Source organism: Osmia lignaria, chromosome 15 (assembly GCF_051020975.1).
Source record: "Osmia lignaria lignaria isolate PbOS001 chromosome 15, iyOsmLign1, whole genome shotgun sequence".
NCBI lineage: Eukaryota > Metazoa > Arthropoda > Insecta > Hymenoptera > Megachilidae > Osmia > Osmia lignaria.
The window spans coordinates 1,321,603-1,342,917 of NC_135046.1; the positions used below are offsets into that span (position 1 = coordinate 1,321,603).

General features: G+C 35.2%; 1 protein-coding gene across 5 annotated transcripts; it reads right to left on the reverse strand.

Moving 5' to 3' along the window:
- Nucleotides 1-59: 59 nt before the first annotated feature.
- On the reverse strand, nucleotides 60-21,291 carry zip (myosin heavy chain 10). 5 transcript variants are annotated; one of them, XR_013063532.1, is made up of 14 exons: nucleotides 21,161-21,291; nucleotides 19,837-20,587; nucleotides 14,294-14,450; nucleotides 14,072-14,190; nucleotides 12,151-12,174; nucleotides 10,728-10,820; nucleotides 10,461-10,623; nucleotides 8,505-9,841; nucleotides 7,434-8,414; nucleotides 6,494-7,357; nucleotides 6,160-6,429; nucleotides 4,337-5,757; nucleotides 580-3,500; nucleotides 60-505 (listed from the first exon to the last, which is right to left on the reverse strand). XR_013063532.1 is itself a non-coding variant. In XM_076692576.1 (14 exons), exons 2-14 carry the CDS (start codon nucleotides 20,191-20,193, stop codon nucleotides 3,319-3,321), a joined length of 5,907 nt encoding a protein of 1,968 aa, XP_076548691.1. In that variant the 5' UTR covers nucleotides 20,194-20,587; nucleotides 21,161-21,291; the 3' UTR covers nucleotides 60-3,318. The 5 variants fall into 5 exon arrangements, 4 of the variants coding, with proteins under 4 accessions (XP_076548691.1, XP_034171372.1, XP_076548692.1 ...); XM_076692576.1 differs by having other exon boundaries at nucleotides 60-3,329; nucleotides 3,391-3,500; XM_076692578.1 differs by lacking the exon at nucleotides 60-505 and adding an exon at nucleotides 3,900-3,978 and having other exon boundaries at nucleotides 3,361-3,500.
- Between the last annotated feature and the right edge of the window lie 24 nt (nucleotides 21,292-21,315).

Here is a 21,315-nt window from a genome sequence, read left to right on the forward strand (position 1 = left end):
AAATTCCTTAAGTATACAAAAACTGAATATTATGAATGTTTAAAATCATGTTTTTTATAATTCTACCATCTTCATTAATTTCTGCCAGAATATTTATACCGAATTTGGGTAACATTATTAAAATAACAAATCATCATTTTTCATTCCTAATAAGTATCTCATTTTACTGCATTTTTAACAATTCTTAAATAATACTAATAATAATGAGAATATCAAAAGTAACTGTACATATAAATTGGTAAAAAATTGATTGAAAATCACTGACCAAATAACTTTTCTACTCTCCTTATTTTCCAGATTTTATTATGTCTTTCTTTTGAATATACTCAAGTATCATAAATGCTTGATCGATTTATATCGTATATTTATATAAAAGGTATCAAAACAGTTTATTAGTTTGTTGGTCAAAGCTTATTCGTCTATTGCTGACCTCTTCTGTTTATCCTTCCAGGTCATTTATCCCTTTTTACACTTACTCGTTCCAATCCCGTTGGAATTTATATTCCTAAAAAATGGCAATTATTTTATAGTCATTTGCATAAATAAAATGTACTAAAATTGAAGGTCAGTATTTCTTACGTTCTTGACACTGATTCGCAGTTAAATAAGAAAAAATATTCACCCGTCGATGGACATGATTCAATACAGTATTTCTTTTTATTTATGAAATTATAATTTATTTCTTATTAAGTAAATCCGTCGAAAATGTATATAAAGTTTATTAAATTTATTGAAAAGATTTTCAGATTTTATTATAATCGTTACGTGGAGAAAATAATCGTCCACGGTGTGTTAAGTGGCAGTTCAATTGCAAATTTGAAAAGCTCGCCTAAAAAGTCACTAGAAAGCTTTTACTGTAAAAAAACACAGGCCGGTTTTGTCCATATACAATTACTTAATCGTATCAAAAAATATGATAACCCTGATGATATATACAGAGTACATTATAAAGCATGCAGCATCTAGCAAATAGTATTTCTGTACACATTAAATGTATCAAAAAATTTCATTTTTTCACATGATCAATATCCCTAATTATTCCAAATACTTTTCCAATGTATTCTAGTACCAAGCACTTCATTGATGCCTAAGTTTGTATATTTTAACAATTCCTCATTTTTTGTTTTTGTGAAGTTAATCAATTCGGCAAATGAACGACTCATTTATAGTGAAGTGATATCCTGTAAAAGTTGGTACAAGATTTACTTATTCGTTAGATATAATATAATTTATAGAGTACTCTGTATATGTGTACATGTATACGTACACTTAATAATTAACCGCCCGTTAACCTCTTTTTGTCTCTTGTTCCAAATGTGGAACCAACTTCTACAGCACTCACTTGATTATACCAATGATTAAAATTTTCAGTTAACAACCATGAAATTGGATTTAACCACTTATTTTGTACGTTTTGATTTAATTTCAATTGTTATAATGAACAATACTTTTCTTTTCGTTATTTATTTCCTTTCTTGAAGAAAAATAATTCTTTCTCCATGTATACCGCAGTTCTCCAGAGTCCATAACTGCGAAAAGACCAATTTTCGTTCTTAGCGCATCTCCAGTGCGCATCTTCGCCCTGATTGGCGATACTCCCAAACGAAGTGGAAAGCGATTAGCAGAGAGCTCGCTGCGTTCCCCCACCATCTTCCAATCTTCGCGTCGCAGTTATGGACTCTGGTGAACTGCGGTATGTAAACTTGTTTCCTTATTTTCTTCGCTTGTTTCACCTATAAATCTTGGCAAAAAGAGGTTAAAAATGCGTTCTCTTTTAATGCACGGAAAATGCACATGTAAAAAAATGCATGTATAAAAACATTAATGTGTTTTTTTTCTTCTCATAATCATTCAGCAGTTTTTGAACATTCAATTTCAAACGCATCAAGAATTGTCGATACACCATTATTCCAAGTGAAATCCAATCGATGGAATTGTAACTGCTTTCTGAAAAATGTAAAAAACGTTAACAACGCGGTGTTTCATAAAAATTGATTATACCTTTTAGTATAGGTAGTTGTAGACACGTGCACACGCTGAAAAATATTGACAACAGTTATCATCGATTATTCGATGCATTCAAAATGGAATCGTATAAAGTGAAAACGTTTTCGATCTATGATCGGCCCTAAGTACCAATTTATAAATCTCGATCGTCGATTTCTGGTTCGTTCCGAAAGGCGAAATTAATTTAATTGGAAAAAAAAGAATTACTACTTGAAGTAAAATCAAGAAGAACGAAATTAATGAACTGAAACTAAAAGTAAAGAGTCTTCTTAGTGTAAAACTTTTCTTAAAAATAATAATACTTATTTCTTCAAAACACGGTGTCCAAATTAAAATTACCCTTTCAAGCAAGATACTATTTATATCCTATTAAGTATTTTTAGAATGGTTTTACGATACAATATTTTAATTACTTCAAAAGAAGGATCGATTACTTATTTAAATGCAGCTGGTACTTTTTTAAAAATCATTTTCTTCGAACACTTTGATTAATACAATATAAAGTGTAATCGGTTGTTCTTTTTTACTTTAGAATATTTTTGATTTTTTGACCTCTCGGAACGATACCTAAATCGTCCATCACTGGCTCGATTATTAAAAAATAATTACAAATAACATATTACGATGCTCTTCGCGATAAAAATAAAAACTGCGATAATAATAATTAATAATAATAATAATAATAATAACTATAATATAATTATAATAGATATTAATGCTGCCTAAATGCGATGTTAATTCGTTATCGATTATGCAGCCCCAATAATATATTTCTAGTCTCAATCTTACCCGACGAATAGTAGCATTTTTCACAAAAAATGACGAAGTCTTTACAGAAAAATTGGATAGCTGTGAAAATTACTAATGTAAAGCTTAAATAAAGTATGGCATTTCAGCGCCGTTAATACGGTATGGCATTAACGTATACACGCGAGATACGTGCGCTGAATTTATTAGAAAGAAATTTAATAGAAATTTAATCATGACATCATCGCTTGAAATTACTAACAACCAGGATCATTAACGAATTCATTGGTAACAGGTGGAGAAGGTTTACTTGTATCGGTTTTTATTATAAAAATGAAGGAATTCGTCATTTTCTGCGCTTGTTCCGCAAAAACGGAAATAAAATACTACTCGGTACGGCCCTGCCGGGTCTCTTATGTACAGAAGAAAGCCGCCCTCATCTAATGGCATCGTTGGGTGCATAGGAATCGACTCCAGAACTTGGGGAAACGAGTTCTGCGCTTGGAACTCGGTTTTCGTCCGAACGGAAGTGGATCTTGCACGCACCTCTTGGACCTGGGATTTTTATGAGTTTCCTGCGTTGTGAGGGTTCAATAAGCGGTGTGTGTTTTTTCGTTCAGTTGACAGTTTCCTCACCATCGATGCTTTCGTCCTGCGTCGTCGAATCGTCGCCGGAGCCACCGGTCTGAACCGAGCCGCGTTTCAAACGCGTCGAACTAAGGTTTATTGGAGGTCCACCTCCTCGTCTGCCAAATCAAATATTTATTCCTTTTATTAAAATATCCATAAATCAAAATCATCGTTTTGCTAACAACATATAACACAATCTACTATTAGTAATAAGTGAAATGATTTTAGATATCTATCAGAGAAATTGAATTGACTATTCTTTATCTAGGGATGATTATGTCTTTTCTTGAATTTTTTATGAAACATGTTTAATCTGACTAATTAATGAAGAAATTTGCGTTTCTAAAGCAGAGGATACAGTAGTGATGCAAGATCTATGAACAGAGTAATTACTAAACTACTGTTTGTGAATTCAACTGAATATTATTATGGAAAGTGAAGAAAATGAGCTAGCTGCTGTGATGCAGATTTGTATTTAGATTGATTTCTGAAAAATGTAGATTGTTAAAACTAACCAAAAATCAGAGAATTCTTGACACCTGAAGAATTTCCATTTTTCACGTCGGGTATGAATTATTCTTTTTTCCTCGATGCCTAGATATTTCAGTAGAATATCTTCAGTAACTTAATCACGTACAGTCTGGAGCACAGAAGACTTCCCTAGGGAAAATGGTGTTACAGGGGAAGCAGAATTTCTTAAAATGAAGGTGCGGGACACCAACATTTTTCCTAGGAAAGCCTACTATGCTCGGTGCTGTACAATTCATTTATCTGAATAAACATACTAACTCTGTTTTCATCTACAACTATTTACTTATTTCTTGTAGTCTTATTTTCACTGATATTTAATTTTACGTTTTATGTACTTTACTTTTTCAAATGCAAGCGAAATAAGAATAACATATGCATTGTAAAAATGTGATAGAAAGAAAGCAAATTAATTAAAACTCACCTCAATTTATTCTTAAGATTTGCTACCTCCCTTGTTAGCTCTTCTTGAGATTCCAGCATATCATCCATTTCTCTCTGAGCTTTCCTCTTCATCGCTTTATGCCTACTAATCTCCTCCTCAGCTTCGTCAAGTTGTCTCTTCAAAGCTTTCATTCTAGCATTCACTTTCTCCGCTTGTTCCTTAAATTGATCTGAGTTTCGCCTCTCGTCTTCTAACTGTAAGCTCAATTCCTTCAATTTCTTCTCCAATTTTCTATTAATCTTTTGCTGTGCAAATCTTTCCTTTGCTTCGGTTTCCAGTTGCTCGTCAAGATTGTTGATCTTCGATTCCAATTGTTGGATCGTAGCTTTGGTCTTCGCTCTCTGAGCTGTTTCCAATTCGGTAAGTTTCGCTTTCAATTCCTTGTTCTGCCGTTCCAATAGCATTTTGTGCGATTCTAATTTCTGTGTAGTCGATCTTTCCGTTGTTAAATCATTGGTCAACTGCTCAATAGCGATCTGGGCTTTTCTAGCTCTATCCATTAATAACTCAGCGTTCGATTGTTCTTCTTCAAGTTCCTCTTCTAACGTCGCGATTCTAGCTTCCAATCTACGTTTCTCGTCAAGCATTAGCGTCCCTTTGTTCGCATTGTTGTTCAGTTCCTCTTGTAACTCGTCCCTTTCGTTCTCCGCGGCTCTTCTTGCTCGTTCGCTACTCGCATAATCTTCGGTTAATTGCATCAGATCTGCCTCCAAACTCTTCACCTTTCTTTCAGTTTCTTTAGCAATCGTTGCCAGTTCATCCCTCGCTGATCTGGCTTCCTCAGTTTCTCTGGTACAATCCTTTATCTGCGCCTGAAGTTTCTTCAATTGCTTCAATGCATCTTCTTTAACCTTATTGTGCATTTCCAATTGCTGTTCGATATCTTTGTAATCTGCCTCCATCTTCTTGCGTTGCGCAATAGCAGCAGCCCTTTGCTTCCTCTCATCTTCTAATTCCGCCTCGAGATCGCGTAACTGTTTCACCAATCCTCTTCGCTTCTCCTCAGCTTGTTCTTCCTTAGCTTGCAAGTCCCGTTCGAACTGAGTTCTTAGAGCTTGCATGTTTACTTCCAATCGCAATTTAGCATCTTCCGTAAATTGTAATTCATCCTCAAGTTCCTCTACTTGAGAACGTTGCTCCGCCAATTGAGATTCGAGAGCTCGTTTCGCTTTCTCAAGTTCGTGCACATTTTTATCTGCTGTCCCTTGGTTGTTCACCAGTTCATCCAGCTCCGATTGAAGACCACGGCGAATTCGTTCCAGTTCTTCGACTTTCTCGTTCATCTCGTCAAGTTCACGAGTCAAAGATAAGACACGAGTTTCTTTCTCCCGAGCCTCGCGTTCCGCGGCATCGCGCTGCTCTGCGTATTGCTCCGAGACGGCTTTTTCTTCGGCCAGCACCTGGTAGTGATGTTAAAAACAATGATTTCCATTTCTTCTAATAACAAATATGATTTCTGTTACATTTTGAAACGTAGCTAATGCAGTTAACGTAAATAAAAGCTGTAACGAACCAACTTTATTACTACTATTGTGAAATTTCAACTTATCTACTCAAAAAATTTTGTGAAACACTAAATTAGTAATAATAATATGAAAAACTCACAGAAAGTTCCTCAAACTATCGTTAATTATTAGACAAACAAAAGAGTAATAATACTATTAATAAAAAATTAATAGAAATTTTAAGAATAGTAATAGCTATATTAATGAAATAATTACAACCGTAAAGGAATAAAAATTGAATAGTAAATCAAGTGAAAATTGAGTTGTTCGAAGTTTTGTAATTTTGCAAATAATTACCTTGTCGAAATTCTTTTGTTTCTTCTCCAATTCCAGAACCTTTGCTCTTTGCGCTTCAAGCTCGATAATACTATCTTCCAATTCTGCTTGAACCTTTTTCTTCGATTTATCTAATTTATCATTGACAGCTTGTAATTCTTCAACTTGTCTTTGAAGCGCTTCAATGTCTTTCATGCATCGTTTTCTAGCTTCTTCCAACGCTGCAGCAGCTTCAGCTTCTTCTTCGGCTCTCTTCTTAGCTTCAGCCAATTGTACATTCAAGCCGAGAACCTACGTTTTAAGCAATCATACCGTTTAGCTTAAATTTTATTATTAGTATTATTATTAACATTACCTGTTTATCTAGTGCTCTCTTTGCTTCTTCTTCCTCTTCCAACTGATCGTGAAGACTTTCCTTCTCACTTTCCAACGCTCTCAATTTCGAACTCAAAGCCAACTTCTGTCTGGTTTCTTCTTCAAGTTGCTGCTGCAGTTCTGTGAATTGAGATTCGCAGGTAGCTGAAGCCTTTATAGCCGCAGAAGCCTTCAACTCTGCAGTCTCTAATTGCTGCATCACACTTTCGGCTTCCTGTTGTAATTTCGTGACTCTTTCTACTAATTCCTGTCTGTTCCTTTCAACCTCTGCAAGTTTTGCATTCACTTCGGCAAGTTGCTGTTCAGCCTGTTTCCTTCTCCTGTCTGATTCTTGTCTGCTAGCGCTGATAGATCTCAGTTCCGTCGCTAGATCAGCGTTTTCAGCCTCCAAACCTGATTTTGCCTTTTCCAAAACAGCCTTCGTTTTCTTCAACGCGTCCATCTGTTCGTTCAACGCGGTCAGTTCTTGAGTATGCTTGTGACGCATATCGGCTAAGGTCGCTTCGTGCATCGACGTTTCCTCTTCCAAGTTCTTCTTCAACGTAGCCAATTCCTGTTCCCGTTTACTTCTCAATTCCTGTTGGGCAGCAGTTGTGTCTAAAGAATCTAACAATTCGTTCTTCAATGCTTCCAATTCCTCGTTTAGGTCGCGTTTTAATTTCTCTGCTTTTCCCCTCGCGGCTTTCTCGGCTTCCAAATCCTCTTGCAGTTCGGCCAGTTGAGATTCCAACTCGCGGAGGGCTTTCTGAGCTTGAGCCTTTGCCGCTCCTTCCTCGTCCATCTTCGCCATTACTTGATTCAATTCCTCCTCGCGTTTACCTAATTGTAGTTGAAGCTCTTCCACCTATAAAAAGAAATATAAATATCAGTGATATTACTGTACTAAGAACAGAAGATAGCTATTATTAAATGCATTTTACCTGTGTCTTTCTTTCAGCCAGTTGTTCTTTCAAATCTGATACTTCAGTTTCTATTTTTCTTTTTGATCTATCTACTTCTTGCCTCTGTTGATGATCTTTCAACAACCTTTCTTCAAGATCCGCAATCGTCGCCTCGTGCTTAGCTTTCAGTTTTGATAAATGTTTTGCTTTTTCTTCTTCTTCGGCAAGAGTTTGCGACAAATCGTTCGCCCTTTCCTCGAGGATCTTCTTCTCCTTTAATAACTTTTGATTCGTATCATCAGAAAGCGCGAGATCTTCCTCAAGCTTTTTAATCTTCGCATCGCATTGTACTTTTTCTAATTGTAATTTTTGTCTAGCAGCTTCCTCCTCCTCTAGTTGTTCTTCAAGATCGCTTATATTCAATTGCAATTTCTTTTTCTCCTGAGTCAACGCGGCGCTTCGTTCTTCCTCCTCCTCGATTCTTGCCTCCAAATCGTGGAGAATCTCTTCCAGTTCTTGCTTCCTAGCCGCCAATCTTGCTCGCATTTCTTCAGCTTCCGCGCATAATTCGACTTCAGCCTGCAGCTGCTCCGCCAACATAGTCTTCTCTTCGATGGCTTGTTGATATTTTCGTTCATATTCCTGAGAAGAATGCAACTGCATTTCCAGCTTGTCCCGTACTTGTTTCAGTTCGTCCTCCTTCTGAGTCAACTTTTCTTCTTGTTTAGTTACTTCCAGCAGTGGTTTCACTTTGGTGTACAAACGCCACCACTGCCAGTTTCGGAGCTTCAGATAAGCCGCACAGTTTCTCTGGATAATTCTGATGGCATTTAATTGCTGCAAGCGTTTCTGATAGTTCTTGCGAGCAAGGAAACCGCGACAGAATGCTTGGAAATTCACAATAATATCCGTGATCTTATAATCGCGTTCTTCTTCAAGGTGAGCCAAAACTCCAGCACGGAAGAAAATCTTCGACTGACCGACGCGATAGAGATTGGGGTCCAGTTCAAGGGCTTGAATCTGAAACAGATTAGAAAGATACATGTAGAAAAATATTTTAAAAGTCAAACCCAATGGTAAGTTTTAGTAAGATAAAAATCTGATCATTACCATTTTCTCGCAGGCCTTCTTTCCATCCATGAATCCCTTTGGAATAGCATTTGGAGTAAGAAGCTCGTATCTCTGCCTGAATTCCTGGAACGGTATTCTATTCGGGAATCCCTGTCGACAGATTCTAATCCCTTCCAAAACACCGTTACACCTTAACTGATCCAACACCAATGGAGCGTCGATCTTTCCGGCTCTCTTTTCATGATTCGGTATGATACATCTTACAAAATTGGGATTTGTGTTTCTCAGAGTGACCATTAATTTCGCCAGTTGTTCTTTGTACAATTGAGACACAGTCCTGAACATTCCTTTTCTCGTTCTTGCACCAAACTGTGTATCGGTTAACGCTTGCTGAGCCATGCCAACGATTTCAGCATCCTTCCAGATGTGGCAGACGAATGGATCCTGGGAACTTTGAAGGAGACTAACGACATTCTCGTTCAAGGGATCCATGTTCTTCATTAGCCATTTAGCGGCAGAGTAATCAACTTTTCCGGCATAGTGTATTATAGCAAAGTCTGCCACGCCTCTGAAGTCTGTTTTCATGAACTTCGGATGCACGCTGTGAGCACCTACTAATTTCTCGACGAACGTTTTATCTGTAGCCTTGGGGAACCAACATTCTTCGTCGAGCAACGCCATGATACCCATTGGTTTATCTATTAAATCAATCGTTGGCTGTAAATCTAATCCGAAGTCGATGAACTTCCACTCGATTCCCTCTCTCTGATATTCTTCTTGCTCCAAAATGAACATGGTGTGATTGAACAGCTGTTGCAATTTCTCGTTTGTGTAATTAATGCAGAGCTGTTCGAAGCTGTTCAGTTCGAATATTTCGAAACCAGCCATATCCAGGATACCGATGAAACTGGCTCCCTGTCTCTTTGTTCGATCCAATGATCTATTGATTCTGTTCACCAACCATCTGAACATTCTCTCGTAACAGGCCTTCGAGATTGCTTCCACCGCGAATTCCACCTGCTCTTTCGTCTGTGCTTTCGTAACGAAGTCTCTGCCTACTTTGATCCTCGGTTTTAAGAAGGCCTTCGTCATTTCTGTGACGCTCAGACCCAGTAAATGCGAGATCTTTTGGGCTACGGTGTTGTCCGGCAAGGTAGCTTGGTCCGAGTTCCTTTCTTGACGGAACTGCATCGAACCAAACAACATCACCGCGGACACGATACGGAATATCGACGAAAAGTCCTCGTTCGTCATACCCATGATGTGCATGGATTTCACGGTTGAGAAGAACTCGGCTGAATCGTCCACTCCGGGAACTGGAAGCGCGCCGTTCGACAGAAACGGATAGTGCTTCGGATCTTCCAAAATAAATTCCTCTGAAAATTATTAAAATTATCGAGTCAGTTTATTTAAATAAATTGAAATACCATATGAATCTTGAATCGTGTATAGGGGGTGTCTCAGATCAGACAGTAAAATCGAGCAGGGGGTGATTTTTGTCTGACTTTTCGTTTTCGAAGAAAGCGCTAGAAAAGTGTTATTTTTCTTTATATAAGGGGATGCAACCCTTTAGGATAGAAATAATTCCTATAATGTCGTCCTTTCATGAAAAATAATTTCCCATTGACTGTATTAAACAATTCCAATTCGTTCTTAAGATCTGTAGAAAAAGCAGTTTTTCGGTGTAACCCTTGATGGTGATTTTCAACCCTTAAATGAACAAATTAGCACGTACAAAAATACGTGTCTAACATTTTTTAATGTACCATAACATATTACAAAACGAAGAAAATCGGTGAGGTACACCTCGGGTCCTTGTCTATTATCAGTGCAGATGTACTCGCCGAATTTTCGAACTCAAATTTCTCGAAAATGAAAGCTCAAACGAAAAAAATGTATCCTTTTTCTTTTGGCTTATCTTTGCTTATAGAATCACCCCCCGTCCGGGTGTATTACCCGACACCTGAGACACTTTGTATATCGAATGTAGCTTACTCTTTTGCTCTGGAGAAGCACCAGCGAGGAGCTGATAAAATATGTGGAAAGTCCTTTCATCCTTCGCTTGTCGAATCGCTCTTGATTTCTCCAATAGATAAGTTTCAATGTTCGCACCAGCGATGTAACCGGAAGCGTCGAAGTTTATTCGTATGAATTTACCCTGTTTAATAAATCTTCGATTATTGTTTAAAAATACAACTTGCGAATTTGCAAGCTTCAATTTAATCCGAGGTTGAAGCTAAGAATATTTGCTTTTCCACTTACAAATCTTGAGGAGTTGTCGTTCTTCACCGTCTTGGCATTCCCGAATGCTTCCAGAATCGGATTTGCTTGCAACAGTTGTTGTTCCAATTCACCCTATCGTGAGAAATTAGAAAACCACTTAGAATGAAGAATTTGAATTCATCGAGCGAACATAACGACATTTAAATTACTTTTCCTGTACCATCGGCTGAATATGTTTTCAAATATACATAAAATATACATTTTGCTTTTTAGTTAACACTTATCAAAAACAGGAAAACAAGTTGATAAACTTATTGTAATAATAAAAAAAGTTATTCACTAATGTAGTTTACAGATGTAAGTACTTAACATTAAAAGAATTTACAAATCGTGAAAAAATAATTTCTAAAGATACACGAAATCCCTATTAATTATTTAACATATTTGATACAACTTTCTATGATAATATTTGTTTACAATTATTTTTTAAGAAATAGTATGACAAATAATTTATACAAAATATAGCAAGCATTGTATTAAAATTAATTGCCTCTATAAAAACGCAATTACTATAATAGCACCTCAACCTGTAATTAAAGCAATTAATTACAATATCGTGACTACTTGCACTTTATTTAGTTGAACTTTATTTAATGGAAAATAATGAACTATAATAAAGTTTACTTGAGACTTAAGTAATATCGATAATTATGACTCTTTAAAAATAAATCATAAAGCAGACAGGAATTATTATTTAATCAGGAGCTTTAATATATTACGACTACTATTCATTAGTAAAAAAAAAAGGAGAAAGAAAGAAAACATTTTAAAAAATACTTAAAAAGCACACAACACATGTACATACACATCCAGACACGACACAGAACACGTTAATGAATAATTTAATTAGTCGATTCTCACGTTAATTACCGCAAATTTATCCGAAACATTTCCGGAACTCTGAATCCAGCGAGCAGCGAGAAAGATAAGAAAAATTTGTTAGAATTTTCAAATACTATTTTCCCCTTAAATCGTCCGATAAACCATAATAATGTTAACTACTTTATTCGTTTCGATTAACTTTATACTTGTTAGTAGAGTGAGATTAAAGAGGCTACTCTTCCATCGAAAATCAATTGAACGTCGCTTAAACGTAGAGATCGTAAAAAAATCATAAACGAAGAATTCTCAAACGAAATGCAATGACGTACACTCTTACGTGCGCATAATGATCAAGGAAGTTGGCTGAGTTATTAAAATAGGAAAGATAAAATGTCCAAAAACCAGAAGGTACAAACAGTTAGTGGGACAAGCTTCAAAAACAAGGAAAGTGGGGTGAAAGATAAAAAGAAAAAGAAAAAGAAAAAGAAAAAAAGAGAAAGAAGAGATATAAGGAAGGCAAATACATAGCAGCGTATATGATCGCGTGAGCGGAATGTTGATCATTATGTTGTTGACTTACTATGATTAATGCTGGACTCGGTGTCTAGGTGTGTCGTGGCCGCCGAAAGTCAGCACCGGGAATGAAAGAATTTGCAAAATTAAATTCACGAGCCTCAGGTTCGCGAGTCCGATTCGAAATAATTTCGACAAAAATTACGTCTTACGTGCCTTTCGAATCTAAAACCTTGATAATTTTGGTTTTTCTGTTTGTTTTCAAAAAATTTCTATCGATTATATATTAACCTTTGTAATCGTTCGACCCAGGTAGAAAAATAAAATATGCAAAATATAGAAAAATCTTATTTCTTAATTTGATGAAATATATTTATAATTTCCCACATAATTTATATAATTAAATTTAATAAAATGATGTCATAAGTAAGGGTAAAAATGAACATGAGCTAAAATGTCCGTTTTCCGAGGGTTAATGAGTTTGTGTTCGAAACTATTCGTAGTGTAATTAATAACGAATTATAAGTCGCAGGAAAAGGGGACGAGCGTAATTTTTTTCCTATATAAGAGCACAAGTTTCGAAGCATACGGTGAGTCAGAACAGTTCAACGAGAATGACTCAAAGCCGAGTTAGGCTGATAAGTGGATCGTTTCACTGAAAAAGGAAAGATCCTTCGAATGCCAGTGATCTACGATGGCCTATCGTCATCTATCGCGATCCGAGAACAGTCTTCCAGTATTCGACGAACGATTTCATAAACAATTCACGCAATTCTTGCGTAATAACGTTCATTTATTTTCTTTCCTTCTATTATCTATTTTTTTTTTTTTTTTTTTTTGTCCCATAAGAACACGTATTATTTCAATTAAATTGTTGTCACGGTTGTCGTGCGATTAGCATATTAATTTGTCTAGCAAGTACCTAGCAGTGCACTTAATTAATTACGCACGATACTTTGTACGTGGAAAAGAAACAGAAATAAATTATCCTCGACTGTTTTTATGATTATGAATCAAGTTAGACGATGACTTAATTTTGTAAAGCTTTATATCTCTCCTCGTAGGAAAATTTATCTGAATACGGAAACTGAGGTCGGACTTCCATGTCCGATTAATTATCGTTCTACCGATAACGTGTACCAATTTGTGGATGATTATTTTTTCAGATTATCGTGACCAAAATAAAACTTTCATATTAAAGAAACTATAAAATCGTCGAATTTTTCATTTGATTTGAAAGTTCATTTTAATACTTATAATTTTACCGAAAGCATCATGCACGGGAAAATAGAAGAAAAACAAAGTATTTACAGAAATCTTCATGCACCGAATCGAAGGGGGATGCTAGAAAATGATTTAGAAAATTGTAGACACCTAAAATGTCAATAACCATGATAACGAATATTCCACCAAATATCCTGAACACGCTTATCGATTTATTAATTTTCAAACTTAAGACGGTGCACTTTTATCGTTACTTGTAATTATTTGTATTGCTCGTGGCACTGTGAAGACACGTTTGCTGAATCTTAGAAGACACGTTTCCAAGAATGCCGTCCTGTTCCTTATTTTAATACTTTCAAACGTTTTTTATATCTTCAATGTGTATTCTCACTCTGTGCATGGACACTACGTGAATAGGAAGACAAACCAGTGTAAAAGAAAACATGTACAAAAACTTTGTTCAGCTAAAAATACAAAATATCGTGATATAAAAATACCCTGAACTATCAAAGAAAATATATACAATAGAATAAAACTAGAGTACAGTTTTAACCTACCATATACTCTAAACTATCAAAGAAAATATATACAATAGAAAAAAAGAAATTAGAAATACACTTTCAACTCTTAATTTTTTCTTTCAGGAAGTCAATTTATTATCCCTGTATTACTCTAATTGCTTCGAGGGGGATAAGGTCTAAAAAGAGAAATCCCTACAGATATGAATCCTATGAAGAAGTAAAAAGATTTAGTCATTAACTTACCGCATTTGATTTTGGCTTCGAGGCAGCAACGTATGCCAGATATTGGATTACTTTCTTCGTGTTTTCGGTTTTCCCGGCACCCGACTCACCGGTGCACAAAATCGACTGGTCCTCACGGTCTACAGAAGGGAACGAACTCGAGTGAATGCACGGAGGAGCGAATAAATATATCGATGATGGAATAAAGTAGAGGTCGAACAAACAAATGGACGAATCAATTACCTTGAAGCATGGAACGATATGCGGTGTCCGTAATGGCGAAAACATGGGGTGGAACCTCGTGTCTCTTAATACCCTTATACCTTTCCATTATCTTTTCCGTGTAAATTGGCAGCCTCTTGTATGGATTTACCACCACGCAGAACAGCCCCGAGTACGTCTGGAATCATACCACCGATCATGAATTGACGAATGGTCAACGACAACAATTTTTCAACGGAGATAATCATTTTTCTTGAAATATTTTTTTTTATATTTTACTTATTGTTGGATAAACTTGTTACTTAATGACCTCCGCGATGATACACGAGGCAAATACATATGTAACGTTTGTACCGCCACTTCCTACGTAACGAGTTCAGGGTTAACTAAAATAAATACGCGTAAACCGATTACTTAAAAAATGTTACAAGTTGAAGGTAATCGTAGCTTGCCGAGCACGTTTTTCAATCTGTCGTTGAACGTCGTACAACGTGGGAAGTGCATATCTCTGGTTTAATGCAAGAATGTCATATTTTTGCAAAAGTCAATAAACAATATATTGATATATTGCATACAGGGCTGAATTAAGGCTATTTTCCATGTTTTTGCGCCCTCCTATCGTGTCGAAAAATGCCAATCAGCATTTGTCTTAATTTATGTTTTTTAATGTTAAGTAACGGGATTACGCTTTACAGAAAATAATTTAATTGTATTAATTTGCTTTTTAAAAATTATAATCTTTTTTTCTAATGTTTTGATTTTTGCTTTAGTTAATGAGTAATATAAAGAGAGGGAAAGCTGAAACAAATTCATTTTTCATGTCTCAAAGAATAGAAAAAAAGAATTTTACATTTTGGCGCTCAAGTTATTGCCTCATTAGCTCGCCACTTAAGTCGGCCCTAATTGCATATAGATAATGATAATTTCAAATTCTATTTAGAAATGTTGTCGTTTGTCATTTTAAGAGTGGAACCTTGAAACATCATCATTATTTTCTGGAGAAGCGAAAATCAAAAAATTGATAATATAATTAAAAAACTAAAACTAGAAGCCAATTATAACAAAAATGGAACCGTGTTCAAGTTTGTTTCAATTATTAATTTAAATCATAAATCATCACTTAATAATATACATGCTCCTAGAAAAGAAGAAAATAATATTCACCGTTCAGTTTTATTTTACAATAAACTATTGTTAAAGACGCGAGCCACTCGAAGAAGTTGCGTAGCGTACACATTAATCCAGTGATTTGCTACATACGCGTTGCACTTTAACCATCAATAACCCCATAAATTGATAAACGGCCACAGTGAATAAGCGAACGAGCAAGAACAACGAAATCGAGATACGTACTTTTCTTTTTTTACTTGAAAATCGCATTCCGGATAAACGTATCGCGGAATGTATATTTTCCTCCTCCTCCTCCTCCTCCTCCTACAATTTTTCAATAATTCCTACGAGATCAATCATAGCCATGGGTTGTTACTTTTGTCGAAAGCTTTCTTTTTCACTTCGATGAATAATTTACGAGTTAAACGGAACGAAAAGCCGATGGTATGCGTCACCATTTCGGAAAGATGAGCAAGCGGATCGGTTTACACGTTTACACGAGTTCATGGTGATGTGTAACCACGAAAAAATGTCAAGTAGGAAACGTTCAACGAGGATTTCATAAATTCTTCTTTGATTTTTGTTACCGTACGCTATTGCACAAGCGAACAAATAAGACCTGAACGCGTACGAGAAAATATATTTTAGAAACAAACGTTTCACGTTGACGAAAAATGTTCAAGTAATTCATTGTCCGATAAATGGCACCGGTAGTCGTTTGATAAGAGGTTAAATAACTTTGCTCCGTATGGTATCGTTGATAAGAGAACAGCTTTCCGGTATATTCGGTGGAATATAATATAATTAAATAATGAGCTAATAATCGGTAGATACGATCTGATTATTACACGATAATACTTATTCAATGTTATTTCTCAATTGTTTTTAAAATAATCTTATTAAAATCTTGGATCTTTAAATTTCTATTAATTGATAAATTCTAATTAAATTTTAATTAACACTAGAACTATCAAACCAGTCGAAATGATTAGTTTCAAGTTCTTATTTTAAATTATAAATTTTATCGAGGTATTTTTATTTAAATGTTTCATCCTTTATCTATTTAATTTTCTACATTGTTTTTAATTTCAAAATAAGCGTACATGAAACGTCGGTAGTTCTAGTGTCAAAGGAAAATTGTTTCTCTTTTTTTTTTTTGTAACAAGAAGAATGAAGGTAACCGAAATTGGACAAAGTCTCAATGCAAAGTAAGGATCCACGGCTATTTTGTTCCCTTTTTTTAAAACAGAACTCTCTCTGCTCGAAGGTCCCCGAAACCGGTCTCCAAGAGTGTCGTGTCGTCGACCTGCCCAACATTCCTGGTTATAGCTCACTAACAACCACCGGCTCTAACTCCCTCTTCGAGAAAACTGCATCTCTCTTAACTTTGTTACACAAGAAAATGAAAAAAGAAAAGGTATCCTAATATCGTTTCTAATACAAACGTAGCAAACAAAGATTGTATAGTAAGAAAATGAATTTCTGTACATCAGTTAGGGAAACAAATATCGGTGCAACAGAGCGGGCTGAAAATTTCATCACGATTTTTTGCCTGATGATCCAAGGAGAGTAAATAAGAGAATACAGAAAATACGATAAGCAAAGTCGGATAAGAACGAGTGGAAGAAGGAGTGTCGTCGATTCGAGCGAATCCATATCCCAGAATCTGTGCGGTTTCGTCAGAGTTCGGTTTCTTTCCTAAGAAGACCGAAACTCCTGCGTTGACTATAAAAGGCACCGAGTTCTCCAGTGAAACTGGCTCTTTCTCTTTCCCTCTTTCGCTGTTTTGCTCGTCACCGGTGTATTACACGGAGACAACGTTTACGGTACCGCGAGGAAGCGGGTTAAGGACACTACGTCCTTATAAGGACTCCTCCTTGATCGTTCTTTTTCTCTTCTCTCCTCTCCTAAATTCGATAGACCGAAACGTTCAAGTAATTCGAAAATTTTCTTCCATAACGGCTTGCTCTTGTTTCGTTTCGACGAATAAACCTTGCCCCGCCCCGCCGGGCGTTTCACTCGATTTCGTTTAGCGAAATTACTCAACTCGAACGACTATTTTACTAAACGAATTAAGCGCATTCGACGCACGTAACGAGAATATAAAGACGAACAATTATTAAAATTATAAGTAAAAAAAAAGGAGAAATATGTATCCTTTATATAGCATTAAAGGCAATCGTAACATTCTTTTATAGTTTTCACAGTTTCACTCCTTTTGAAGGTATCTATTGATAAAGAACCATCTATTGATAAAGAACCTTAGGATATCTACCAGATGTTATTTAAAAGATTTTAATATGTCCATTATCTTTTGGACCATTGGGTCGGAACACGCGACATATGTATATCGCGAATCGAAAGAAGAAAAATCAGCACATACGAGGCACATGCATGACGTCATTCTCTGCTGTCCTAGAATGCTTGCCATGCGTAAGCAGATATTTCTATATCGTAAGGTCCAATAAAAACCGCGATTCTTTTAATTAATACCAACTGATGAAACAGCGCGCGATCTTCAATTCTGTTCCTTATAATTTTATCTGGAATTGATTTGTTTTTTCTTTTTCAATTTTCAATGATTTCATACTTTGGATGGAAACGTTATTATATACTATACATTTGATAAAATATAATTTGTAAAATAGAAGATAATTGAAACGATTCATTTATAAAGGAACGACGACTACATATTTCAAAAGAATACTACAACATTCGGAAAGAACTAAAAATTACGATGAGTCAATGTTACGTGGAAATAAGGCACAGCCGTTATCAGTCTTTATGATAACAGTGAAGAAACGAAGTATAGTCGAGTTACAGATTGATTCACATTTAAATTCTATCTTTGTACAAATCTATTCCGATACTTGGTCATTTCGATGCATATTTAGATTTTCATGGAATTTTATCAGTCTAACGCCGTCCTATGTCGTTTAACTACTGATAGTAGTAGCGGAATTAACGGTACTGTTAATATTTATCAAATTATCTTTCCTTGTACTTCTAAATTTCATATCGAAAATGACAGACTCGTTATCAGCAGATTCCTTAGCGTGGTTCAACGAACAAAAACAATATCTGAAAATAACATTCATAGAATTTAATTATTCAAAATTACTTAGCTTTTATTATGATATATTAATAATATTAATAGCGTGCACTTATCGTAGCTATCTGAACGGTATCGTATTAAAATATGTCCTAGAATTATATCCTTTGTCTAATTTGTAACCTAACGCAAGCAGATTTACTTGTTAAGTATTTTTAGATTTAGAAATTTATTAATATATGGAATATTGTATAGGAACAGATTTATGCAACGCTTAAATTCATTAATTATTTATGAATGGAAACGAAATTTTTTTTCGACAATCACAAGTTTTTATCTCTTTAATTCTATTTTTAGCATTGTTTTATAGCTGTTTATTTTTACTTCTTTCCAGAATAAAGCGCTTAAATGCTGACGAGAAAAAAAATGGTACTTTGCATGTCATCATTATTGATGATACAGAGATACGATGATAAGTGAACGCGATTTCGCCAGTAAAATACCAGAAATAGATGATTCTAATTAAAAGTATACTGGGGGAGGGCAAGAAAACTTAATCACAACAACGCGAGATAATTAAATTCAGCAAGAGCCTTGAGTTAGGTCAGTGCTTTGTTTACAGACGCGTTTGATTTACTTTGAATCTCTCGTTTCTAACACAAGTAAAAATTAGAAAAAAAAAAGAACCGATCGATTCATTCTTATGTAATCGTTAGAATTAAAATTTTCAGAAACTATCTCGGATTATACGTTTCGATTTTCAATAAATATTGACACTGAAAGTATAGCTGAAATTTGGTAACAACAATAATTAACATTTAACTAAAATTACAGCAATATTTTGAAATTATAATTATTTGAAAGTACGTGACTAAACACATTTTGAAACAAAATTTTATTCACAAAAGTGAACTTTAAACATCAGCTGTGCTAAACCTGTTATGGTCAAATGTTTTCTTCTTTCCATAGTTTCAAATGTGGATGATAAATGCATTTATCTCATAGTATCTATTGATCCTTTGATAAATGTAAGATAACTATAATCAGTCTATCTGTATATCAGTAGTAATTTACTTTTTCTATTGATAATTAAATTAATAAATTAATTGAAATTTTGTTATTTAACAAATGATCCAGTTTATGAGTGACTTTAAACTTAACATTTTACAACTGTCTTTACAAGAACAGAACAAGTACTAACAAAAGGAAAAAGGAGAGAAGAAAAAGAAAGAAGGATCAGCCTTTTCGATGATTCCAATCTTTCAACCATTTCTGAATTACCTATTTTGTTTTTACTTTTCTGGAAAAAAAGAGAAATTGTAGATTTGTTGAGGGCAAACACCTTGAAATTTTCTGTTGACAGTATTAATAACAAAAAATAAAGGAAATCTGTCAAACTCACGTAAATCAGGCCGGAGTAGTATCTGTCTTTGAGGTTATGCAGTACGGAGGCTTCGTTCAGGCACGTTAATTCAGCCATATCTTCAACTTTATCGAATTTCGGTGGATTCATCTTTTGAATATCATCTTTTGCAACGAGAACTCGTTTTCCAGTTTCGGCAATCTCCACCTCGACCTCGTCACCCCGTTCACCCTTTATCCCGGCTGCAACGAAACCCTGGGTTTCGTGCGGAACCCAAACGAGCTTCTTTTGTGTCCATTCCGCCTGTGTTGCGGGATCATTGAAATTATTCCTGTCAACGGAAAGAAACCGCAATTCGGGATCCGAATGATCCACCCTCGAGTCAACGTCCGCCATTTTTGTTTTTGAGATCACGAGCAGCTCCTCGAGCCGGCTTCAGGGACGGGCGATTCCAAGGACGATCCTCGATAGACTGAACTTTTTGTCGCAAGGACACACATGTAACTATCCAACACTCGTTTTCACGTTCTTTTCGAGCGTTTATCGTACGCTGCTGGTGCAAGTAACTTCAGCTTGATCGGATTTCGACGATTCGTGGCTCGTTCTTCTTCGAGGCACCGTGTTCTTCTACCACCTTCAACGCTCTTCGAGATTGTTTTCTTTCTCCTTCTTCACGGCCATCTTCTTTCCTCCTTATGCAAGCAACGATAGGGGGGGATGTGATTTGAAGGTATGCTGCATAGTAGCGCTCATATCGCTGAATGACGTGTTTCCAAAGAAATTTCATTGGCTAGAAAGCATATACATTGACCAATCAACCGATAGAAAATCCTTGTTTGTATGAAAATGTGAATTACTGTTTTATCATAAACCAAGTATCTTCATTGTAGTTGTTTGTCTGCATGATTTTAAATGAATATGTAGTATGAATCCATAATGTATGTAGATACATGCATATAAATCTTTTTAACCGTTAACCGAGAACTGTGTTAAACAATGTTTATAATGCAACATTGTAATAAAAACATATGTATGAAATGGACTTTAACTGATAAATTTTTATTATCATGAATATTATTACATTTAATAACTAAGACTTACAACTTTTCCTGATCCAATTATACCATATTTTTATGTAAACTGTATGGTTTCAAAAATAAAAAACAACTGGAAAATGAAAATATCTTTAGAAAAGTTATTACAACAATTAAACAATATTTTTACAGACTTTCAAATGTTTTCAACGATAAGAATTGTCCGTTATTTCAACTGTTAGTCATAGGTTATATACAACAATTATTAAATACACATGCGCAATTGAAACCATGGAATAAACAGCATAGAGAACGTTTTTACTATTTACCATTTAAATATAACTTTGGTTTAATACGTTTATTTTCCATATTATTCTTGAAGACCAACAATTTCTCTACCAATAATTGATATTAATCTTGTTTTAGTTGCTTGTAAGTTACCCGACTATAGTTAATCCTACAACTTGAATTGTACATATGTAAG